At 39.0% G+C, this 26,431-nt stretch overlaps 2 protein-coding genes across 5 annotated transcripts in view; both read left to right on the top strand.

The window, feature by feature from the left end:
• The first annotated feature begins 741 nt into the window (after positions 1 to 741).
• LOC133411740 (uncharacterized) lies at positions 742 to 5,624 on the top strand. Its single transcript, XM_061694404.1, has 2 exons — positions 742 to 1,110; positions 2,758 to 5,624. The coding sequence occupies exons 1-2, from the start codon at positions 906 to 908 to the stop codon at positions 2,991 to 2,993; spliced, it is 441 nt and encodes a 146-aa protein (XP_061550388.1). The 5' UTR covers positions 742 to 905; the 3' UTR covers positions 2,994 to 5,624.
• A 2,389-nt stretch (positions 5,625 to 8,013) lies between these two features.
• Positions 8,014 to 26,431, top strand: part of pde4dip (phosphodiesterase 4D interacting protein) — a 57,376-nt gene continuing 38,958 nt past the window's right edge. For 3 of the 4 annotated variants that reach the window (XM_061693105.1, XM_061693106.1, XM_061693107.1), the window contains exons 1-7: positions 8,014 to 8,158; positions 10,300 to 10,346; positions 10,437 to 10,504; positions 13,612 to 13,722; positions 22,066 to 22,142; positions 23,815 to 23,938; positions 24,039 to 24,196. In XM_061693105.1, the coding sequence (XP_061549089.1) occupies positions 8,118 to 8,158; positions 10,300 to 10,346; positions 10,437 to 10,504; positions 13,612 to 13,722; positions 22,066 to 22,142; positions 23,815 to 23,938; positions 24,039 to 24,196 (626 nt within the window). In that variant the 5' untranslated portion in view covers positions 8,014 to 8,117. Of the gene's footprint in view, positions 8,159 to 10,299; positions 10,347 to 10,436; positions 10,505 to 13,611; positions 13,723 to 22,065; positions 22,143 to 23,814; positions 23,939 to 24,038; positions 24,197 to 26,431 lie in introns of those variants that run through there. The other variant, XM_061693108.1, reaches the window with a different exon arrangement.

Below are 26,431 nucleotides of genomic sequence, written 5' to 3' on the forward strand. Positions count from 1 at the left end.
ATTCCTTACCGCTTTTGGACAAACATCACAAATCGTGTCTTGGCTGTTAGATGAGCTGAAATAGCTCCACTCATGACTCTGTTTACATTCTGCCATCGTGTCTATACCTCTAAGACTGAGTGACTGAGTTACTGAGTAGCATGGCATGCTGCTTCGCATACACGTTTCGCTTTTACCCAAGCGGAAGAAAATGTAGCTCCCACCAACTGCTTATTATTTAGACAGTACTGTATCTCAATAGTTTAGTTCCTTTCGACTGTCCATCCATTTTCATTTGTTTATCCGGGGTCGGGTCATGGGTGCAGCTACTTAAGCAAGAAGCCCAGACGTCCTTCTCCCTCTCCTGCTCTCTTCTTTTCACTGTGTTTCTGTAAATGATATATAGAACATTACCCCAAATCATTAAAGTGTCAAAAGTGTTGATATTTTGTTTTGAGGATCAATTTTGGAGCATGAACATTTGGCATCTGATGTATTACTGTTTCAGTATTGATCCGGACATCACTACCACCAGAGGAAAACAAATGATAACTATGGTTGCATTGTATGAAATGTTCTAATGAATCTGACAATCAAAACATGATTTTTTTTTCATTTTTGCAGTTATCAACACAAACAAACAAAACTGTGATGCAAGAAAAACACACGTCATCTGTCTGACTGTAAACTCTATGTCATAGTGAAAATGACCATCTGACCTTCAGAGCTTCAAGCTGCTCTAATCTACTTCTATGAGCTCAGCTCAACATGCAGACGCTAATGGGCTCAAGCGTGGGGGGAAAAAACACATAATATTTCCTGTCATCTCTCAGCACATTTGACCTGAAGTGAAGAGTATTTGTTCAAAACTCTGTTGGCACCACAATGGATTTCCTCACTGAAGGCTTGTGACGTTTTCTAGAGCCATGGAGGTGCCGGTAGACAGCTTAAAAGTCCGTTACAAAGAAGAAGACGGAGCGGTGTTGTTTGAGAGCTACATACCCCCCTCGAGGGACGCCATCCACCTGCCGACCTATGTGCTCTATCTGCTCATGGCCATTTTCATCGTGCTAGGTGTTCTCTACGCCATCATCGGTCACCTCATAAAGGACCTCATCCATGACTTTGCAGGTGTGTGGCTATGGATTATATTAGTAGTGTTTCCCACCCTTTATTGAGCCAAGGCACGCTTTACATTAGAAAAATCTATTCGCAAACCACCAGCAGCCAAAAGGGTCATAAAAAGTACTGTATATACACAGAAATAATAACGATCTCACAAATGTACTTACACAGTGTGAAATCAGGGCTTGTTTAGTTGAACACAAAGCTACTGGTACTGTAAAAAAAAGATTGTGAAATTTACAACAAAAAGCTGTAAAATCATGACAGAAAAAACTATACAGAAAAAACTATAAATAAAAAAACACTGAAACAGTGTTAAATTTAAACTCTTCTTTTGTAAATTACTTCACCAATGCAAATTTTAAAGAAAAATTATGTTAAAAAAATCATATTCTTCTATAGAATTTATAGATAACTAGTTTGATTTAGGACCCGACCAATATGGATTTTTCTTTTTTTTAGGCCAATGCTGATTCTGATATTTGGCCAAAAAAAAAAAAAATGAAATTAATAATAATAATACTTTGGTCCCCTATGTATCCTGAATGTAATGGCAATTAATTTCTATTATTTTTTTCCCATTTGTTCATAAAATACATTCAGTATTTTGTGCAGAACGCACAATAAAATAAATAGAAAAATATTTTAAAATAAAATGAAACACAAATATCCAGTGGCCATAAAAGAAATCCTGTGAAGCCATGTGGTTCCCAGAATGCATTGCACCAAGCAATGTTGATTTATTGCAGTAATAAGGACTTTAATTCTTGCCATTTGTGTGTGTTTATGTTACCAATAACTTATTGAATGTGTGTCTTATTTAAATGTCACATTTATGATTGATTTATGTTCCACTGTGTTTTTTATGAAACTGTGACTGGTGAAGCCCAACAGGTCATTTACTGTTATCAAAGACTTCAGAATTCCTGAGTAACAATATCTTTGCACAATTCTAGCTGAGTGTTATTCATTTGTAACATCGATGCTATTATTGTTTGACTTCTTGTATTATATTGCAGTTAGTTAGAATGCCATTATCTTCGTATATTGTTGTACTGAGTTAGTGCAATTAAAGAAAAAATATTGGCAAAACGATGCCTGATTATTATTTCACATACTTAGTTTAATTAGCAGAGTGTTCATGTTAACTCTAAAGAAATGGAAATTTAATTTACCACTTAAAAATGTTATTTTTTTGGCAAACTTTAACAGTTTTTTACTGTAAAATGTAAAGGGCATTCTGTTAAGATGTTAACATGTGTACTGTATTTATTTACGGGAAAATTCTGGTAACCTGTCTGCCAGATTTTTTCAGTATTTTTTAGAAAAGATTTCTGGCAATTCAGCTGCCGGATTTTTTCTGTAAAAACTATGGATTTTTTTTTACAGTTCACTGCAAAACACCTGATTATCACTTATGGCACATTTTTCTAGTTTTATGTACATAATTAACTATTTCAGTAAAATCCAAGTGGTAAGGTGTCAAAAATACATTAACACAGCCAGGTATGTTTATTACTGTGGTTGTAGTTTGCAAAGACTGGATTCCTGACATTGGTCATTGGTGACCATATATTAAAAACATCTCTTAGTATGATTACTTTACTTTACTGGGGCACTATAACTTGCAGATATCAACGTTATGTATTTCAGACTGGCTCTTGGGGGAGCAGCCTGAGGAGGTGGTGGTCAACTATTGTGAGGCCAAAGACAAATTTGTGGCCGACTGGTGTCCAGAAACCACGCCGGAGCTGCAGGAGATGGCCCGAGCCGAGGAGAGCAGGATGGCTGAGAAAGACTTTATGAAGTCACCTCCTATCTGGATCATCACTACGGAGCCTCGGGGCACTAGGACAGGGCCCCGTGTGGTCTTTGGGAAGAGGACTTAAAAAGAATGTGCTCTCAGAGACTGGATATTTAATTTTAATGACAATTACAAAGTCATACATGCTTCTGATGCTGATGCTTTGGTCATAGGAGGACATCTAGTGTTTCTCATAGTCAGTACAGCTGGGAAAAAACCCTGCTAAGTCACTGCATTGTGAGAATCTGCAAATAACAATCACAATGATTCAGATATAATTTATTTGGTTGTTTATACAATGAATGTCTGCTATAATGAAAGCTTTAGCTAACTCATTGGTAGGGTTCTTTTAGAGACATTTTTATGTTTAAGAGTGTAACAAACTACAAGTCCACAAGAGGAGGCCACCAACCTTGACTGTGACTTACTGGCCACGACATTGTGTAAACAAAGTAATGAGCTTCAATCCTTCCTTCACTCTCTTGACTGCTGCAGGCCCCTTTTGGAAATCATATCCTGTGATTCCATTCATCATTTACCACAATGTTAACAAGATTACTTGTTAAAAGTGAGCATTTTAATCCCATTTTCTTTCACTGACTTCAAACAGTGCCATAATCTTATTAACTTTTACTCACTCCGAACCCCCCCTCACTCTCTCTCTCTCTCTCTCTCTCTCTCTCTCTCTCTCTCTTTCTCTCCAAACCCTGCAAACAACACTGCCATCAGTACAAATTATGTAATCAGCAGCCTCTGTAACTTTAGACCAACAGCTGAGCAGCACATTATCAAACTGTAATGTGACTATCTGAACTATAAAACGATTTAAATGAGGAGAAAATTTAACACATTTAAAAGCATAGTGAAATGACAGATCAATCAATGATAAACAGAATGTGATATTTTACCTTTTTTGTTGTTTTTGTTTTTTGTTTGTTTGTTTTTTTTGCTCAAAAAGACATTGTCAGCTCCCTCTTGTGTCACAATTAGTCAGTTAATTCAAAACGATAGGACACTGAGTAATTGGAGCACATGGTGATTATGATTATTGCCATTTTTACAACCTCTGATGACCACTTTAGCAAGCAAGATACTTTTAGTGTTAGTCCAAGTGCTCTGATATCTACTATATATCTATAAAGCCATTACACTCACATCCCAATTGTTCCATCATTTGTTGTACAGTGCCACAATATTTGGTACACTTGCACACTGCAATGAGATCAAATTCAAGAACTGTATCAATCATTCTGCCTCTTACAAACATAATAATGCTAAATTTTAATCAGCACTGACTGAGAGACATTATTTTGACAATATGCTTATTATTGCTGCAGTAGTTTATAGTGGTGTATAACTCTGCAGCATCAAACTAGGGTGTTTGTAATAGTTTATGTGAGCATATTTGAAAGGAAGGGTGAAAGAGTAAACATCGGCTTTACTGGAAAGCCGTTTGAGCATGTAGTTACAGTTCCAACACTACACTGTGTGTTTATATATTAGTAATACATTTCAGCGCACAAGTAGGAGAACGCACCAGTAGAACCGTTTGTTTGTTTTTCCCACTAGTGGCCTAGTCACTGCTGAACTGTACTCCTGTTCAGCCTGTATATGCTACCCTTGCGTCAAATTCTTCAGAACTTTAATTTTGACTATCATAGCTATGCAGATGCCACACAGTTATATCAAGCAGTGTCTCCATATGACTACAGTTCAATTGAGGAGTTTTGTCACTGTCTAAAACAGATAAATAACTGGATGAACCAAAATTGTGTTCAATTAAACAAAACTGAGATAATTGTTTTTGCCAATAAATAAAGAGGATTGCTGTTAGTAAATACCTGGAGTCACTCTCTTTAAAAACCAAAGACCAAGTCCGAAACCTTGGTGTACTGATAGATTCCGACCTGACTTCCAACAGTCATATCAAATCAATTACTAAAACCGCCTTCTACCATCTGAAGAACATATCCAGAGTGAAGGCTTGCATGTGTCAAACAGACCAGGAGAAGCTCATCCATGCTTTTATCTCAAGTACACTTGACTATTGTAATGGTCTTCTGACTGGACTCCCCAAAAAGAGCATTAAACAGCTGCAGCTCATTCAGAATGCTGCAGCTCGGGTTTTGACCAGAACAAAGAGGTCAGAGCATATTACTCAAATTCTAAAGTCTTTACGCTGGCTTCCAGTCAACTTTAAAATAGATTTTAAAGTTATGCTACTGGTCTATAAATCACTAAACGCAGTAGGGCTCTGAGATCGACAGACTATGGCCAAATAGTGGAGCACAGAGTCCAAAGCAAACATGGCGAAGCAGCATTTAGCTATTTTACTGCACACAAATGGAATAAGTTGCCAACAAAGGTGTCGTCAGCCCCAAGTGTGCATGTTTTTAAGTCCAAATTAAAAACTCTTCTTTTTTCCCATGCTTTTTAGAACATTTCCACTTTTAAAATTATATTTCTTGCACTGTACGCTGTTTTAATTGTATGTTTTTTCTCTTTGTTTTAGATGTTTATAAGCTGCTTTTGTTCTTTGTTTTTAAATACTTTTAATCATGTAAAGCACATTGAGTTACCTTGTGTATGAAATGCGCTATATAGATACATTTGCTTTGCTTTGCTTCCATGTGAAGACAAAGAGCATACTAGTAAATGGACTTCATGATGGATATCAAGGATATCAAATAAATGCTTAAATGACTTTCCATACTAGTAGCATGGGAATGTCAACTAGTGCACAGTTTTGCCTCCTCACCCGTAACATGTAACTAACTACATGTTAGTTAGTGTAGGGCACCAGTAGCAGAAAAAAACATTATTAGGAAGACACAGTTGTTCTGCTGATGTGCTTAAATGTCTCACTAATGAGGACAAACAGCGTACTAGTACAACCCCAATTCCAATGAAGTTGGGACGTTGTGTTAAACATAAATGAAAACAGAATACAATGATTTGCAAATCATGTTCAACCTATATTTAATTGAATACACTACAAAGACAAGATATTTAATGTTCAAACTGATAAACTCTCTTGTTTTTAACAAATAATCATTAACTTGGAATTTTATGGCTGCAACACATTCCAAAAAAGCTGGGACAGTTGGCAAAAAAGACTGAGAAAGTTGAAGAATGCTCATCAAACATCCCACATGTGAACAGGCTAATTGGGAACAGGTGGGTGCTATGATTGGGTATAAAAGGAGCTTCCCTGAATTGCTCAGTCATTCACAAGCAAAGATGGGGCGAGGTTCACCTCTTTGTGAACAAGTGCGTGAGAAAATAGTCGAAGTGTTTAAGGACAATGTTCCTCAACGTACAATTGCAAGGATTTAGGGATTTCATCATCTACGGTCCATAATATCATCAAAACGTTCAGAGAATCTGGAGAAATCACTGCATATAAGCGGCAAGGCCGAAAACGCACATTCAATGCCCGTGACCTTCGATCCTTCAGGCGGCACTGCATCAAAAACCGCCATCAATGTGTAAAGGATATCACAACATGGGCTCAGGAACACTTCAGAAAACCAATGTCAGTAAATACAGTTCGGCGCTACATCCGTAAGTGCAACTTAAAACTCTACTATGCAAAGCAAAAGCCATTTATCAACAACAACCAGAAACGCTGCCGGCTTCTCTGGGCCCGAGCTCATCTAAGATGGACTGATGCAAAGTGGGAAAGTGTTCTGTGGTCAGATGAGTCCACATTTCAAATTGTTTTGGGAAATTGTGGACGTCGTGTCCTCCAGGCCAAAGAGGAAAAGAACCATCCGAACTGTTGTGGATGCAAAGTTCAAAAGGCAGCACCTGTGATGGTATGGGGCTGTGTTAGTGCCAATGGCATGGGTAACTTACACATCTGTGAAGGCACCATTAATGCTGAAAGGTACATACAGGTTTTGGAGAAACATATGCTGCCATCCAAGCAATGTCTTTTTTATGGACGTCCCTGCTTATTTGCCAATGCCAATGCCAAACCACATTCTGCACGTGTTACAACAGTGTGGCTTTGTAGTTAAAGAGTCCGGGTACTAGACTGGCCTGCCTGCAGTTCAGACTTGTCTCCCATTGAAAATGTGTGGCGCATTATGAAGTGTAAAATACGACAACGGAGACCCCGGACTGTTGAACAGCTGAAGCTGTACATCAAGCAAGAATGGGAAAGAATTCCACCAACAAAGCTTCAACAATTAGTGTCCTCAGTTCCCAAACGTTTATTGAATGTTGTTAAAAGAAAAGGTGATGTAACACAGTGATAAACATGACCCTGTCCCAGCTTTTTTGGAATGTGTTGCAGCCATAAAATTCTAAGTTAATGATTATTTGATAAAAACAATAAAGTTTATCAGTTTGAACATTAAATATCTTGCCTTTGTAGTGTATTCAATTAAATATAGGTCGAACATGATTTGCGAATCATTGTATTCTGTTTTCATTTATGTTTAATACAACATCCCAAATTCATTGGAATTGGGTTTGTACATAGACCTTAAGCTTGATGTCAAGGATATTGAATAATTGCTCATACGGCTTTTCATACTAGTAGAGCATAGATGTCAACTAGTGTTAAAAATTTTTTACCCATCACTATTAGTGCCACTTTTGACTTACTTATCAATTAAACCTTACTTCTAAATTACTGTGGTGCATTTGTACTACCAGGCGCACACTCGTAGCCTCCTGGACCCCGACTAGCAGCACCAAAATGCCCACTAGTAGTTTTCCCTCACTGGTAACATATAGTTGTCTTACTAGAATGCCAAAGTTGACTGCTAGTATACATAAGTGTCATACAGTAGTGGGAAAAAAAACAATAATAAAGTCGTTCTACTAGTGTGCTGAAATGTCTTACTAGTGAGGATCATGAGCGTACTGAACATTGACCTTGGATATCAAGGAAATACTTAAAAGGCTTTCCTGACGGTTGCTACTAGTAAAGCAACCGCCCTATAGTCCTTTTCACCTTCATGTGGTGGCATGCAGCTGCAACAGAAGAGCTCTTCTGCAGAGTGTTCTGTCTTTTGTGTCACGTTTGCTGCTCGCCGGAGGGCGCACACGCGGCACGCCTCCTCCTCCTCATCCTCCTCCTCCTGCTAGTGCCAACATGCTCCACTTCTTCACTCTTGCTCCTCTTATCCTCTTATTGACGGTGCGCTTTAAAGGCGACATGGACTCTCATTGATTTAAAAGGAATTACTGTACGTGCATGGATCGGAGCTCGTCGCCGATGTGGGGTGAATGTGAGAGGTGAGATGCTTTATATATATTTTAAGCTAATTGTGCGCAAAGGTGATACGGTGGTGCTTGAACGCAACACGCCAATTGGCCAAGATTTATTTAAGGTCATTTAGGGATGCCTTCGGTGTTAGCGTCATGATTATTGCCAAATTGTAAGCTATTCGCGTTGGAACCGGTTGTCTAAAAAGCATTTAGGCCCACATTCAGTACAGTACATCATCTATCTGCATAGTCCCCATTTTTTTCTTTTTTTTTTTTTTTAAATCATGTCAACATTAAAATTAGACCGTATTATTGGTAACACATTTTGATTAACGTGCAACGAAGCAGCAGAAAAAGCAAAGAAATAAACAACAGCAACAAGACAAGTGGCAGAAGATGTACAATGAAAGCTCACAAATAGGCAGCGTCAGTGTTTAACACGTAAATTCCCAACATACTGCAGTGTGGCACATTAAAAAACAAAACAAACAAAAAACAATAGTGTCGTTTCATTGTGATAGTCTGGCTCAAGCACAAAAATGCGGCATGTGAACAACTCGTCTGCAACTTTTAAACCGTTGGCATGCCGCAACTGTCTTGTCGTTTTCAGCTGTTTTCAGGAATGTGCCATGTATAGATGTGAACAAGAGCACCGGGAGCTTTAGGCCTGCATGTACAGTAGTAGCCCGGGATGTTGCTACTTTCATTCGTAGCACAATGCTATCATGCTAGCATGCTAACATTGATTTGGAGGCTGAGTTTCTGTCATCCCTCCAAATGTTCCCTGCTGGGTGTCCTTCATGAGGTAATTAATTACACCCTCCACCCATCACAATTCTTCAAAGAGGGGCAAATGACAAATGACATGTGAAGAGACCTCAGGGTTTTGTTTTTGAAAGAAAAAGATTTACTTGGTTGTTCAATTTCACACGAGATGAGATTCCACTCTCAACTATTAAAAAGTAAAATTTCCATATTATTAACTGTCATACAGGTGCAGAGGTGGGTAGCGCCGCCAAACATTGTACTCAAGTAAGAATACTGTTACTTGAGAGCAGTGGTTCTCAACCTGGGACCCACATTTTCCAATTGTTGCAAAGTCTTGAAGCACTTTTATAGAAGTTAAGAATAACAAAGAAATGTTTTGTTTAAAAAATAGCCTCTTAAAACACATGAACATTATATTTTATTTTTAAATGGTGATTAAAAGGAGTGTGACGTACCGCTGCCATTGCTAGCCATGACATCCGCGAGCCAGAAGTTGAGCTACGCTGTATTTGTTTATGGAGTGTACAGGTGACTAGAGTGTGAGGCAATTACACTTCCTGTTGTTTACATATAATATGCTTTGTTCGGGAACAAACTGTACTGGGACAGAAAAATCTGAATATGGTCCGCACTCAGCAAAGATGGGTCTGTGGCCCATTTTTGGGTCCCAACCCACCAGTTAAAAATCACTACATATGACTCAAGTAAAAGTAGTCGTCCAAATAATTACTTGAGTAAAAGTAAGTACTCAATGAAAAAAAAAAACTCAAGTTCTGAGTAATCGGTGAGTAAATGCTGATTTCTTATACTGTATTTTTTTAAATTTTATTTCATCAGAGCATTAACGTCAAAAAGACAAAAATATAAAATGGGAATGTGCAAGTTAAGATATTGCACAGTAATATCACTTAAACTGCAACAATAATGAATTAAATCTTTATAAACTAACATCATTAAAGGCAAATTCGGCCATAAGAAATGGTCTTAAATTAATGGTCTTCATATGTTTGAAGTTTGAAGCAGACTTCTTGTCTTGTCTTGCTGTAAATTAGAATTTGTTAGGCAGACAAATATGACAGCACGTGACATACAGTAGCAGTTCTTTTTCGTAGTGTGTAAGGCAAATTTAGAGCTTAAATGTTAATTCTTCCATTTTAGGGATTAATTACATCTCAATTCGTTTCAATGGGGAAAATTGAGTTGATGTAGAGTAGGAGTTCCGAGCTTTGTCATAGACCCAAAGTGTCAACCCAATGTAGCACTGTATTCCTACGTACTGTATGGCCTCAAGGGTGTTTCTCTTTAGAGGTTCTGTTGTACACAACAATTCCAATTAGTGTGTATTTACTATTCATGTCTGTGTGTTGCCCACTAAAAGTAGAATTTGTTTCTGGGTACAGTGCTGTGGAGGAGGAAGCATCATCCAAAGTCACGGCACCCGTGACAGGTAGGACTGACCCGCAATTCCCATGGACCACATATATGTAAACGCATGTGAGTTTTTTTTCTTTCTAACTTCAACTCTAACCTGTTTTAGATGTGTGTCAAGACGAAGCAGACAACACTCCTCCTCTTCAGCCTCACACTCTAAAGGAATTTGAGCAGGTATACTGTATTCCTTAATTATTGAATTATTGCAAATTTATTCTTGAAATATCTGTTAACAATGTTTTTAATGTGCTGATTCTTTTTTGTAAACTTAAGTTTGACGCAATCTTACCAAAGCTTGTGAAAATAGCAGAATTAGTGTATTGCATCATTTGTTACTATTCTAGTTCCTAGTGTGTTGGCAGTCATTTGCAGTGACCGAGGGACAGTCTGCTCTGTGTTGCTATCTTGTGGTCAAATGTGTGATTACATGTCCAGACATACAGTATACAATTTCACTAGTTTTGGAGTGTTGAACTTTAATTTTGATTCTCAAATTTGTGAAGGCCAGCAAAAGAACATATACATAATAGGCCACTTTTTGGCACCTAGTCTATCTAAAAGGCTGTCACTTCAGTGCGACAATGGACATGGAATTTATGGATATTGTCAGCATGCAGCCCTGTGTTGTGTACTAACTGGTGGGGAGAAAAGTGTGGTTAAAAGTGGAGTTTGTGACCAAATTGCATGCAGTAGCGGTCTTAAAATATTATGATGGCAATGAGATCACCTACAGCTGAGGGCATCACATGGAAAACACCCTGAATGGAACCTCCTGGTTTCTCCCTCAGGGCACCAGTATGGCCCAGATTTTCTCTGTTCTCCTCTGCATGGTTATTACACTTTGCACATTTAGACAAATATTCCTCATAGAATATAATAGAATAGAATAGAATAATTCTTTATTGTCCACAAAGGTAGAAATTTGTTTTTGGCTCACCAACAAAGAAGACAGACAGCACTAAAATACAGATACATTATTAACATACAGTACATTAAAAATAGAGCAAAACATAATAAACACATAAAAACTGAATCAAGATGTGTTGTGAATAAGAAAAATAAATGTATAATAAGGTCTAGTAAAAGAAGTAAAAGATCAGTGTGGAACAGTTGGGGTAATTAGTGTGGAGTGGTCACCTTGTTGAGTTCAAAATCACAATGGCATTTTGGAATAAATGATTTTTTGAACCTACCTTTAGCCAGAGGACCTCTGTAGCACCTCCTGGACTACAGAAGCTCAAACTGACAGGACAGAGGATGAGAGCTGTGTGCCAGGATTTTCTGAGCATTCCCTTTCATCTTGTCAGTGCAAATGTAGGCTAGAGGTTGTTGGGGTTTTCCCAAGATTTTATCCGCCATTTTAACAATTTTGTTTAGCTTGGCCTCACACTTACAACTCAAAGTGAACAATCTGAGCACAGAGGTAAAATTTTTACTTTCAATATGTGCAGATTAGACAAGCGCTAAAATCTGTGGACAGTCACCAACACAAGAAGCCTGAGCTGGTGTGAGCATTAAAAAAAAAAAAAAATCTGTATTTTCAGAGAAATTCAAGTTACTGTCAAGGAATGTACCAATATACTTTTTGGCAGCAGAATGTCAACAATTAATCAAAATGTAACCTCCTATGTCATAGTAAACAATTGCTGTTGGTTAGTATTTCCAATGAAATATACAATAAATATTTTTTTCATTTTTAACAGATGTAAGAGAAGCAAATCAGACTCAGAGATAGGGTCTTGATATTAACAATTTACAATCCAGTTGAAGTATGACTTCTTGAGAAAAATGAAAAAAATATAAATTATAGTACAAAGGCTTTTCATAAATGTAAATATTGCATTTAAAACTGTGGAATGCACAGTGACCTGGTTAGCATATCTGCCTGTCAGTGCTGAGGCTCTGGGTTTGAATCTATGCTCAGGCCCTCCTGTGTGGAGTTTGCATGTTCTCCCTTGTTCGGAACTGGAAGGTCGCGGTTCTAGCCCCTGCGAACAAAAAGATGGCAAACTGTTGTTGGAGATATTTTAGTCTGCATGATTACTGAAGTTGAATTTCCCATTAACGGATTAAAATCTGTGTAATAAATTAAAAGAAGAATTAAGGTTCACGGTGAATTAAGGGTCTATCCCAACCACAGATTGATCGATTGATTGATGTGTCCAAATATTTGTGAAGAATGTCACAGTTTTAACACATTGCAGCTTCTTACCCAAACAAGCATCACAAATTGTCACTGTAGTGATGTTCCTATTGATGGCACCCAAACAAAAACCAGATTCACTTTCATAACTGCAGACTCTTTGGATGTGGTACACTCACGAAATTTCATTCTCACTGTGTGTGTTGTCATAATTGATTTTAGCAGGATGTGTGCGTACGCGCAACTGAATGTGTCATGTGTGTCACGTGTCACACCATGATGTCATCCCTAATCCATGCAGACACTAATTTTGGTGTCCGACCCATTTTGCTCTGAATTATTGAACAACCGTGTGTAATAGGACACTTTAATGGACACACTCAGTGATTGCCTTCGGAAGAGGAAGCAGTGACGTATATTGACATGTAATATTCCTTCTGGATTACTATTTATTTGGACGTGAACGATGAACCATGGTATAGAAGGGGGAAATACTGTACTGAAATATTATAAGGTAAAGTGAAACTGTAAACTACATTGTAGAGAAAAGCCTAAACAAAAGGTCAAAAGAGGATCTTTGTCCTTGTGTACTTGTGTTCGTGTGCCTGCGTGTGTCAGCTGCTGTTTTTTGCAGGAGGGTGAGACTTCCCATCATATGACAAGTGCCTGTAAACCCAGAGTATCTTTCCTCCCGCCCAACGTGTCTTCAGCCCTCCCCCCTCCTACCCTCCTCTTCCACCCATCTCCCTTGGCGGTCTGGGATTCCATGGATGTGTGCTCCTGTAAAATAAGCCCGAGTGCCCGTCCACTTGGCCCCAGAACACACCATGGAGCTGACACGGATGCATCTGTGACCACTCGGGCCGCAGAGATGCCCTCTGCACCGCTAATACTGTTTTAGACTGTGTGTGTTATTTATTAGTTTAGTAGTGTGTGGTTTTGTCAATGGGGTGCCAGAGGTCCAACTGGGGCAGCATTTGTCACAACTACCAGCCTGGAAGAAAGGCACACGTCCTTTGACCTGGCGTGTTATGGAGAAGCCAAGGAGCACTTTTTATTTTTGACTTGTAACAGACATGTCAAGCAGCATCGGCGCTCTTTGAGAGTCATGTCTAACGGTTACCGCACTTTGTCACAGCACCTGAACGACCTGAAGAAGGAGAACTTCAGCCTCAAGCTGCGCATCTACTTCCTGGAGGAGAGAATTCAGCAGAAGTACGAAGTGAGCAGCGAAGATGTCTATCGAACGGTGAGTCAGTGTGAAGAATAGAATGTAGGACTAATTTCTTGCCACTGAGATTGTATAAAAAAAATAAATATAATCAATTTAAATAAAAGAGAACTGGCTGCAGATGGCCTCCCTGAACAATCTCCAGTTTGTTGGTCCAGCTGCTCTGCGCATCAATTTTCAGTGTTGTTTTTCGAAATGTGTTCGTTGTGAAGGATGTTAAGGTGTAAACACTTTGCTCAGTCTTCTTTTGGTTACATGGACTGTGTGTGGTTGAGTGCAAATGGCTTGCATCAACATTTTGGTGTTCACAAAAACCATAGAAAGTGACTCTTGAATGTGTGCTGTTGCTTTGAATGCGCTGTTTCGCACTTAAAAATGTGCTATAGTGTACACTCACAGGCCACAACATGAGGTACATCTGCATTATATAATTATCCAGTTAATGGATAATTAGACTTTTTGGAGGAGAGGTCTGCATTATAATAAGTGTCATTCTAGTTTAAAGGTTTTTCTCATTAGAAATCTGTAGGTGTACCTAATGGGGTGCTCTAAGAAAATAATTGCTCAATCAATAAAGACAAAACTTTGGTATAGGGTGTGTTGCTTTTTACTGCAGTCTCATTCGATTGTGTAGGTGTACCTAATCATCTGGCCAAATTATGTCCTATGCTCTCACTATGATGAAAATATCTTCAGACCATCAGTATCTTCTTTATGAATGAATTTCCTTCAGGAGCAGTGAATGGATTTTCCTTCTGGATCAATAAAGTATAGATAATAGGGATGATTCATTTACAGTACAACAGGGAAAATTACCCCACAAGTAACGGTTTTATTTTTTGAAACAGCAGTTTCACAGTTTTGATCAGCTAAATTGGGAATGCATTTTTTTAGCTACTTATCTGGACGTGAGCAAATACAATGTGATCAAGCAGAAAAGGGTTGCTCAATAAAGAAAAAAAACCCACTTTGAATAAATTCTTTTTTTTTTCCTGCGTTCAGATTAGATTGTGTCAGTGTACCTAATTTTGTGGCATAATGACCTTTTTTCTCACTTGTTTCAAATACTGTATGTACAGACCCTCGGTATCGCTTTTGTGAATGAATTTCAGAATCGGTGAATGATTTATTTATTTATTTTCTGGATCAATGCCGTGTCTAACTATAGGGATGGCAAGCATTCGACTAGTTTTCCTTGATTAACTATGGAGAAAATGAATAAAGAAATAAATGGATGTATTCTTTTCTAATTAGCAGTTTCAGTCTGAATTTTGTATTTTTTTTAGCTGCTTAGCTAAACATGAGGGGAAAAAAACAATGTGATCAGGCAGAAAAGAGTTGTTCAATAAAGAGAATATGTTCCAAATATCTGCAATGCAGACCACCAGTATCTCTTTATCAATATTTCTCATTATTATTTTTGGAAAATGCACAAGTGTCTGTTAGATCCAGACTTGAGTGCACATCCTTACCATTATGAGTGCATACCAGAAGTGATGAAATGACCAGATTGCATGTCAGTATATTAATCCAGCGGGACTTGAATCCTTTATCTTCACTCTTATCAGTTTAATTGCTCTGTGATTGGCGACTAAATCTTTGTTCCATATGTGAGAGCTGGTCGGGGTTGTTGCTGTTGGCTGGGCGTCATGACCGAGGGCTCGCTGCCCGCTGTCTAAACATTTCAGTGAAACCTAGCACAGCCTAGGTGTGCACATAGCGATCCCTCTGCGAGCTTTGACACACTATTTTTAGCCTGAGTAAACTCACATGGAGTTGCATGAGAGTCCATATGACACGGAGGAGACTTGGATCAGTGTCTTTGTCTTATTGATTTGACGAGCTGTGAGTAAACTGTCGTTAGCGTCCTGTCCCAAAATCCTTCTCTCTATCTGTTAGGATGTGATCTGTGAGAATAAGATTGTTTAACTTCGTAAATGCAGTCACCTCCCTCTGTGCCTGCTTTATTTCAGAGGTTTGTTGCTGAGGGCTGAAGGGCCAACAGGGGCCAAAATAGCAGGTGTACCCTGATGGCTGTCTATATATAGAGCTGTTTTTAAGACTTCAGCCATTTTGTTGACAGATACTGATGCACATTCCTCTCAGCAGTGTGTTACATTATCATCAATGTTGCGGTGACAAATAATTACATAATAGGAATAAGAATATTAGGATTGGCAAGTATGTTTGTATAGTGAAATTTTAAGTCGAATAAGTGAATGATAATGATTGAACATATTTCTTTCGGGATCATTGAATTAATTTCCCTCTGGATAAAACCTGTAACCTATCCAACTACCGAGCTCAGTGTTTCCCAACCCAAACAAAAATGTCACCAAAATGATACGCAGTGGTAGCTTGATTTATGATTCACCCAATTTTCAAGTTTGAATATTGTCAAGACACAAGCCGTTGCTCTGGCATTTTATTTTTTTTTGTCTTGCCTTGCGACACAAAATTTAAGTATGAGCGCTAGATGGTAGCAGCGAGCTTTACAACCAGCAGCAGCTTGTCAGATAGTGAAGAATTCTTCAAAATGGAGGCCAAGTGCTTGCTTTACTGCTAGCGTAATGCTAACACATAATGCAAAAATACTAGTGGGCTAAGGAAACTGGCATCAGTGTTGCGGTGACTGTAAACATTTAAGCAACTTACATTTGAACACAAGCAATAGCAACACATGCAGGCATAGTATAAAACAATAACACAGGCATATTTTCTTTATCCTCTGCAAAAAACACTAATATTATTGAAGCTTAGTTACGACGATCTCCTGCTTTATTGTCAAATCTTCGGGTAGTGTTTCTGTGTGTACTTTCAAGCCCCCTAGTAGCCAAGAACACACACCAGAAGAGCAGCATAATGCACATTGAATTATCATGATGCACAAACTGTTTAATTCTTTACATAATATTTAATTATGGTATTAGTGTATGTTTTTAGCAATTAAAATACTGTAGAGAATTTTTCTTATTTAAGAAACAGTTTGGGTTACGAGCGTGGTCATGTAACGAATTAAACTTATAAGTCAAGGCACCACTGTATATTGAGTACTGTATTAGTTTGTCTTCCTGCATCAGATGACTGCAAATTGATCAGTTTCAAGTGGTGACAAATGAATAGTGATGAGAATTATTATTATTTGTTTTGTAAACCTGTCAGAAAGACAGCTGACATACTGGCATTATTACAGCTATACTTTAAAATGATGACAGTTTCTTCACCCTGTATGGGGGAGTCTGCGTTTGTAGAGGGCTTAAAGAATAGGATTCACAGGTTAATCATTACTCTGCATTTATAAAGTCTTTGTGTTAATGTGCATGTAGTAAAAGTACATACATGTATTAGTGAATAAAGACTAAAAATATAACTATAAAGGAACAATAGGAGACAAGGAAGTGGTCAATCTATAGAGGTGAACATGACTGTAATAGCAGAGATTATATTACTATCTGATCTCAGATATAGATCCTGAGGTTCAGAATGGCGGGAAAATAAATCTGAATTAGATTTTTTCTCCCCATCCCTTAAATCATCTGTCCCCTGGCCCAGTGTAAAAGGCCTGATAGGCTCTCATGCAGGGGTGTCGTTTTTCCGTAGGCTGCTAACGGAATAATTGAAGGATATTTGTTTCAATATTGGAACATTGAACCCATTTCCTTTATTTCTGCTTTCAAAAACATTAGAATTTGACGTCAAACAATAAATATGAGATGAGATCAACATTTCAGCTAGGGCTGTCGTGATTGAATATTCTTTAGAATCATTTATTCTATTGATTATTCCATTGATTAGAAGAATAATCGGATAACAAATTATTTTACATTAAAGTTTATAGCAAAATATTTTTTTCACGATTACTGTTTATTAACTGATTATGGTTGTTTATTTGGTATTGTTTAATGATTAAACAAAACCAAATAAACAACAGTTATGCAATATCACATAAGGGAGTGATGTACTCAGTCACAAACCTTTTTACAATTGAGAGCTCCTTCTTAGGTACTGATTAATGCGAAGGGCTACTAGTTTGATATTCATTTCAGGTTCTGCTACGTTGGCTATGGTTTCAAATAATGATTATTTTCATCATATATTAAACTGAAAATTAGTTTTTCCATAAATTAATTATGATTAAGTTATTGGTTTGTTCCGTAACGTCATAAAATAGGGACAACTGTTGATCATTGTGTTCCAAAGTTAAAGCAAATGGGTCTCAACGATTCATTGATTATCAAAATAGTTGTCGATTAATTTGATAATCAATTAGTTAATTGTGACACCTATAATTTGATATATATATAGATCTGAGCTACAACATACAAGATAGAACTGTGTGTATTGAAACCACCCATTTTCCATGTGAGCTCAGTCGTGAAACGTGTCTGACGTGTGTTTGGTTGCCTTAGTGCGTCCTATTACATTCATTATTCAAATAATTATTAGTGCTAAATGGTTACACTCAGTTTCAAATTTAGATTTTGCCAGTTTTTACTAAATAATAAAACTAACATGCAAACCAGAGGTGTGTGTATGTGTGAATGGAGCAGCAGTAGCTCATCTGGAAGGACTTTGTTTTTGGGAGTGGAGGGTCACGGTTCGGGGAAAAAATAAATAAAATCAATGAAGAATGCCACTTGGTTGTTGGAGAGATTATCGTCTACCTCCTGACTTTTGTCAGCAACAACATCCAGAGGACAGGAGTGAAGGTATCATCACAATGTGTGAAGATTGTGATACCTACCGGTACTTCTCGTTAACAGAAGTATAGAGGCTACACCAGAAGATGCAAACCACTCGTTAGCAAAAAGAACAGGAAAGCCAAGCTGGAATTTGCTGAAAACCACTGAGACAAAGCTAAAAAATTCTGGGCCGAATATTAACCTTTACAAAAGCGATGGAAAGACTAAATCTGAATCATGAATATTTTTTTTTACAGTATAGAAAATTTTATTACATCGATTACGTTGGCAGGCTCTTACCCAATATTGTTGGTGGTGTCTTAGTTGCTCAGACTGTTGACATCAAGCAACGCCTCCGTAATTCAAAAGCTATCCCAAAAAACTAAACAAAAACAAAAAAATAGTTTAAAATATAAAAGATTTTTCAGAAGTAACTCTCCCTGTCGATGAGCTAACGTTCTTGAATTCCTGTGCTTTCTCTGTGTATTTGCATTATTACTGTGACTTTAGCAATACATTAAGACACTTTATTAATGAAGCCACACTCAAAGTATTTTCCCAGATTCAGATAAACTTTGCTGGCAGTTGTGTAATTTTTTTTTTTTTTTTTTTTTTAGCACAGAAAGATTTAGTTGACCTAGCAGGCGAGCAGTTGTCTGTTTGACTCTCTGCTGTCTCCTCGACATGTACTCAATGTTAGTTTTTTTTTTTTTTTTAACAGCATCAACAAACATTTTGATCTTTAATTACTACCTGCCTTCACTGAGCGCCACTGGAACATTCTCATACTTGCTTGTTATAATCCAGATTTGTGACACCATGCCCAATCCTCTTCTTGAAGGGATTTCTCCTGCCTTCTTAGACCAGTACCACCTAAAGTCCAAATTAGCAAGATGAAAGCAGCCGCATAAAATGCAGCCAGGAAAAACTGAGCTGCAGGCCGAAAATGGACCGCGAGACGTACTTTGGAGACCCTTGGTCTAATGAAACACTGCAGGGAAACAGACTCCAGAGTTTAACCTTTGACCACCTGGGGTTAAGGATTTGAGCTGCCGTGAATTCCACTGCTCTAAATATACCAACTGTGACAGCACATTCAGGTTCTGAACTAATGATACACAATACCTATGAGCTCTGATTCACTCTGCAGATGGAGAGATTAGGAAGTGGTCTCATGCCAGGTTTAGGAAGACAGCCAAAGACTTAGAATTATATTCATATCGACTTTTGTTTATACAGTATTCCTTACTGTCCGCAAATTATCAATATCAATCAATTTTGTTGCTGTCCGTCACTGTGTTGTAGTGCCCACTGCACACTATATGTGTAGAATTAAATTACAAATGTGAAGTTAGCACATTAAGCGCTAAAAAGATCCCGTGCCCATAACCCTCCCTTTGGGACTGGTCCGGGGCGCTTCTGTCGTGCTCGAGACCTCCCTGGGTCCTGGTGGGGGTCGGGGGGTCGGTGGCGTCCCCTGCTGGATGGGCTCGCTGACTTGCCCCCCCACCACCCCTGGCTCAGCATTTCCGTACACCAGTTGACCAACATGCATGTGATATGGTGTTTATTCACTATTACAGCGGCTGAAATAAGTATTTAACACGTCACCATTTTTCTTATTAAATATATTTCCAAAGGTGCTATTGACATGAAAATTTCACCAGATGTTGGGAACAACCCAAGTAATCCATATATGCAAAGAAAGTAGAACAAATAAGATCAGAAATTAAGTTGCGTGAAATCATGTGAAATGACACAGGGAAAAAGTATTGAGCACGCCAACTGGTATTTATTTACTACTTTGTACAAAAGCCTTTGCTTTGCAATGACAGCTTTAAGACGCCTCATGTATTAAGAAACTAGTTACGTGCATTGCTCTGGTGTGATTTTGGCCCATTCCTACATACAAGCTGTCTTCTAATCTTGAAGGTTCCGTGGGCTTCTTTTATGGACCTTGAGTTTCAGTTCTTTCCATAGATTTTCAATTGGATTAAAGTCAGGTGATTGGCTGGGCCATTTGAGCACCTTTATTTTTTTTCTTTGAAACCAATTGAGAGTTTCCTTGGCAGTATGTTTTGGATCATTATCCTGTTGAAATATCCACCCTCGTTTCATTTTCATCATCCTCGTAGATGGCAGCAGATTTTTGTCAAGAATGTCTCGGCACAGTTGCCCATTCATCCTTCACTCAGTAGTGTGAAGTTTACCAGTACCATCTACAACCCCAAATACAATGAAGTTGGGACTTTGTGTTAAACATAAATAAAAACAGAATACAATGATTTGCAAATCATGTTCAACCTATATTTAATTGAATACACTACAGAGACAAGATATTTAATGTTCAATTTTATGCACCCATAAAATTCTAAGTTAATGATTATTTGATAAAAACAAAAGGTTTATCAGTTTGAACATTAAATATCTTGTCTTTGTAGTGTATTCAATTAAATATAGGTTGAACATGATTTGTAAATCTTTGTATACTGTTTTTATTTATGTTTAACACAACGTCCCAAGGCGGCACGGTAGCCGACTGGTTAGAGCGTTTGCATCACAGTTCTGAGGACCGGAGTTCAATCCATGGTCCCGCCTGTGTGGAGTTTGCATGTTCTCCCCCGTGCCTGCGTGTGTTCTCTCCGGGCACTCCGGTTTCATCCCACATCCCAAAAACATGCACGGTAGGTTCATGGGCAGTTGTGGATCAATGGTTAAGAACATTGCCTGCCACCGTGGGGGTTCTAGGTTCAAGACCCCGACTGGACCATCCCGGACTCATGGCTGTGGTATCCTTGAGCAAGACACTGATACCCTGAAATGCTCCTAAATGCTTCAGCTGCCCCCTGTGCCAGTCCATCCATTCATCCATTGTCTGAGCCGCATCTCCTCACTAGGGTCACGGGCGTGGTGGAGCCTATCCCAGCTATCATCGGGCAGGAGGTGGGGTACACCCTGAACTGGTTGCCAGCCAATCGCAGGGCACATACAAACAAACAACCATTTGCACTTACATTCACACCTACGGGCAATTTAGAGTCGTCAATTAACCTACCATGCATGTTTTTGGGATGTGGGAGGAAACCGGAGTGCCCGGAGAAAACCCACGCAGGCACGGGGAGAACATGCAAACTCCACACAGGCGGGACCGGGGATTGACCCACGCTCCTCAGAACTGTGAGGTAGACGCTCTAACCAGTCGGCCACTGTGCCGCCCCCTGCGCCAGTGTGTTCCACTAACACGTGTATGTGTTCACTGTGATGGGTTAAATGCAGAGACCAAATTTCGTGTGCATGCATGCGTGTTGATGACAATAAAAAGTGATTCTTTTTCTTCTTCTTCTTCATTTAAGACTCTAAATTGGCCATAGGCGTGAATGTGAGTGCGAATGGTTGTTTGTTTGTATGTGCCCTGCGATTGGCTGGCAACCAGTTCAGGGTGTACCCCGCCTCCTGCCCGATGATAGCTGGGATAGGCTCCAGCACGCCTGCGACCCTAGTGAGGAGAAGTGGCTCAGAAAATGGGTGGATGGATGAATCTTCTAAGAGCAAACTTTAGTAGTGGTTAAAACTTAGTGTATCTGCTCACTTTAATAGATCAGTAAATACAAATTGCCGCAGTTTCCCCATGAGGGCTTGATAAATACAATTGATAGGTTTGTGTTTTTATTTGATGCAGAACATCGAGCTGAAGGTGGAAGTAGAGAGCTTGAAGCAGGAGCTCCAAGAAAAACAACAGCTTCTCGACAAAGCTCTGTAAGTTCACACTCACTCACACTCAACGACACTAAAGTAGTAGAATACTGCAGATATACAGTATATAGTAGTAGAATACTGCAGATATACATATCACGAAAACAAAGTTTTATTTTTTCTTCAGCTACGAATATGTACCTTAGAGGAAAGCAATCAACATTAATTAATTAATTTTGTTGTTGCTCAAATCACCACAGATGGCTCTTTTTAAGGTATTTATAGGTTCTGGACATTTATAGTCAAATAGTTCATCCTAAATCATCATCTTTTAACGTCCAAACCGCTCACTATTTAAGGTGCTGTTGTCACTTCATGTTTTACAGTCCAGTGATGTCACAGTATCTGTGAATGTAATGTGAAGTCATACCTATTGTAAGACTGCCAGTATCCAGTAGTTAAATTACACCCGAATATATTTTTAATGATTGCCATGCCAAGTTGGCAAAACTGATGATTTCTTTTTTATTTGCTTTCTCATCGAATGTCAGTTTCTTACAAGACAGTTGTTGGTAAAAAAAAAATAAAAATTTTGATTTTGCAGACATGGCTATGCTCTGTCCAAATTGGTCCTCTAGTCGGCACTGCTCAATGTGCAAGGACACTTGTCCATTCCACTTAAGAGATATGTGCATTAACTCAGACGGGTTCAAAATATCCAAGTTATCTGAGCTCTTGCATGTGCTGTAGAGAGCCAAGTATGAATGTAGACAAAGTTCCAGAATGGGACTTAGTGGCGACAGTGTGGCGCGTGCCATTCTGGGAGCATGAATTCTGGGAGAGGGGCATTGGACAAAGACGTGAGGTAGACAGATGCTCACATGTTTGGGTGTGGGGAGTTTAGAGGTACGTGACGTGACTTTATCACTGTAAAAACGTGTGTGTATTTATGAATTGCCTCTCATTTGCAATGCAATGAAATAGAATTGAAAGAAGCCCTATATACAACATTTGTGGCACGTCAACTGATTAAGGGGCTATTAAAAGGAAAGAAAATGGACAAATGGGCAATAAGATCAGAATCCTCTTTATTTGCCAAGTATGTCAAAAACACACAACGAACCACAAATACCTGATATTGTGAAAAGTGAAAAGGCCAATAAATAGTACAAAAACAACCATTTGAAAACAGATGTCAATAACAAAACAGACTCAAGTCGGCTGTACTGTACAGTACACTCAAGGGCCACAACATTAGGTACCGCTGCATCTGTTGTCATCCAATACATCAACAGTTGTGCCTTTACAACAATAATGAAGCTCTGTTTTTATTGATGCTGTCAAAAAAGTATTTGATTTAACAATATTTTGTATTTGTGGTGTATTGAGAGCCCTTTTGAATAATTCCATGTTCTCTAGATAGTTTGCTGTCGTGCCTAATGAGCTATCTTGGGACTATAGATACTGCTGTATAAAAATAAATGTTTGTGAACAACACATGTACTTGGGTGTATCTTTTTATGGGCCAATACAATAAAAGCCTACATGAGGGATTAGGCTACTTGATTAATATTAGCAAAGCTATAAGTAGAGCGGTGTTAGATCGCCCTTTAAAACTATAGCAGATGACAAAATGAGCACTTTTTTTCACCCAGACTAAAGCCTTTTTAATGCCTATGGATGTTGTTTTATGATGCCTTTAAAAGCACGACTGTTGGTTCGTAATCTTTGACAGCACAACAGCAGAGTGCTTGACCAACCACAATGAGGAAGAGGTGCAGAGAATATGTCAGGAGAGGCAGCAGGAGAATGAACAAATGCAGCAAGTGCTCGAGACCAAGTTACAGTTCCTGCAGGAGGTAAATTAGCGTGCTCTTAACCATGTTGCACATACTGCACAGTGACACACAGTTGTATTCAACCACGGCTGCTTCTGTGTGTGTGCGCAATTTTTTCCAGGAGGCCCAGTTAGCACACAATGAGGCAGGGAGTTTGGTGTTGTTAACTGGGTCACACTCCCACTCTTCCAACCTCTCCCAAGATGCCACTATGGAAAATAGCACTATGGATGAAAGGCCTCATAACATCATGTCCCCATCGAACACTAACAAAGACAGGTAACACAGCAAAACATTCAGGGAAACGCATAGTAGGAGCTTAAAAGACGGATTTGGAAAACATTTAAGAATGTCAAATTCTTAATTCACATCGACACCAACAAAGGGTGTTACAAAGCAGTTTGTGCTTAGTGTTTCTTCACTAAATGAAATTGCCAGGTACTGTTCTGGAATGGGGTCACTGATGGTGTAGTGGTACACTCGCCTGACTTTAGTACCGTCATGGCGTGGGTTCAGTTCCCACTCAGAGACAGTGTGAATGTGAGTGCGAATGGTTGTCCGTGTCTATATGCACTCTGCGACTGACTGGCGACCAGTTCAGGGTGTAGTCCGCCTTTTGCCCGAAGTCAGCTGGGATAGGCTCCAGCGCCCCGTGACCCTAACTAGGATAAGCGGTGGTGAAAATTGATGTATGGATGTTCTGGAATACATATTGTAGTGTTTTCTGTTGTTTTAGCAGGTCTCTCAATAAAATGGGTCAATATCACGATAAAGTGCCTTGCGTGTCCTCATCAGAATCACTGTCATTGTGAATGAAAATGTAGTAGAATAATGAATCTCTGAGGTCATCTTAATTTGTTGTATTTTTTTCCCATTTCACTTGTAATAACAAACACAAAGTCACGTGGAGAAGTTTTAATCAGAATCAGAATCATCTTTATTTGCCAAGTATGTCCAAAACACACAAGGAATTTGTCTCCGGTAGTTGGAGCCGCTCTAGTACAACAGACAGTCAATTTACAGAACACTTTGGAGACATAAAGACATCGACAAAAAACAATTGTGCAAAAAGATGCAGAGTCCTTTAGCACTTAGAGCAGTTCAAATGACTAATATTGCAATAGTCCGGTGCAATGACCATTGTGCAAAGACCATTGTGCAAAGGGCGCTGAGACTTCAAGGAGTGTATGCGGTTTACAGTGACGAGTAGTGCGATCATCTGGGACAATGTTGGTTGTGCAAATGTTACAGATACTCCTCAATCAGTGTGCAAATGGAGCAGATGCTACTCTGGCATGAGTGGCCAGTATATGCAAATAGTGCAGCATGGCGAGACAACTACAGTGAGTGCACGAGTAATACATAATTGGCCCCACAGAAATGTGACAACGAACTCAAGTAAAAAAAATTGCCAGCTTATTGTAATGGAATTATAGGTTAGGTGTTTAAGAAGGTGTTTAAGCAGTAAAAACTTTGTTATGCAGCTAGTAAATCTAAGTAAGCTGTTGCGTTCTGAGACAGTTCGAAAACAGCTTTCCTCATGCTACTAAGCAATTGTTTCATATGGGAAGCGTATGGCTGCAACACCAGAAAAAAATTTAAAAAGTTCCAGTATCACGTTACAACGTGGTAAGTTTCACGTTATAACCTGTTAAGGTTCACATTGTAATGTGTTAAGTTTCACGTTATAACGTGAAAAAGTTGGTCTTGCGGAGGACTCGTCAACTCTTGTTACGACGCTGTGGTCACTCAGATCCTTCCAAGGTAGAGTTAGGGACATAGGCAGACACATAGTTGTCCTCTATTGTAGCCATAGTTACGTATAGCTAGTATGCATGAGAAAGTGACCAATATGCATTACTAGTAGCATAACATCTCCTTAAAGGTCCCATATTTTACCAAACCAACTTTTTCTAGCATTCGAGATGTAATATCGGGACTACGGTACCTCAGTAAACGTGAAATATGACTTAAAATTGTCCACGCATTCCTTAACTACGTCACGAGTGAAGATTTCCGCCTACCTCTCCGCTCCCAAGCCAGCGCTGTCAACATAACAAACACGTGTGCTCTCACAAGTCGGTCTTCTATACGGAGGCAACCAGTCAGAGGAAAGGGGACAGTCTTAGCCAAATATGGACAAAGCGGATACAAATCTGGGTCAAACAGAAGTAGCTTTCAGAGGGGCCTGACAAAACCAAGGTGTTTTTTTTTTTTTAATGAAATTGACACATTTATACAGTCTATGGAGGTCTAAATAGCCAAAATATGGGACCTTTTCATACAATGAATATGATGTCCATCCATCCATTTTCTGAGCCGCTTCTCCTCACTAGGGTCGCGGGCGTGCTGGAGCCTATCCCAGCTGTCATCGGGCAGGAGGCAGGGTACGCCCTGAACTGGTTGCCAGCCAATCGCAGGGCACATAGAAACAAACAACCATTTGCACTCACAGTCATGCCTACGGGCAATTTAGAGTCTCCAATTAATGCATGTTTTTGGGATGTGGGAGGA

Source organism: Phycodurus eques, chromosome 13, assembly GCF_024500275.1.
Source record: "Phycodurus eques isolate BA_2022a chromosome 13, UOR_Pequ_1.1, whole genome shotgun sequence".
NCBI classification, from domain to species: Eukaryota; Metazoa; Chordata; class Actinopteri; order Syngnathiformes; family Syngnathidae; genus Phycodurus; species Phycodurus eques.

Excerpts from the sequence above, each read along its gene's own strand:
- LOC133411740 (XM_061694404.1), top strand. The coding sequence starts at position 906 with ATGGAGGTGCCGGTAGACAGCTTAAAAGTCCGTTACAAAGAAGAAGAC. Across the intron at positions 1,111-2,757 it reads CCTCATCCATGACTTTGCAG|ACTGGCTCTTGGGGGAGCAG; the intron begins GTGTGTGGCTAT and ends TATGTATTTCAG.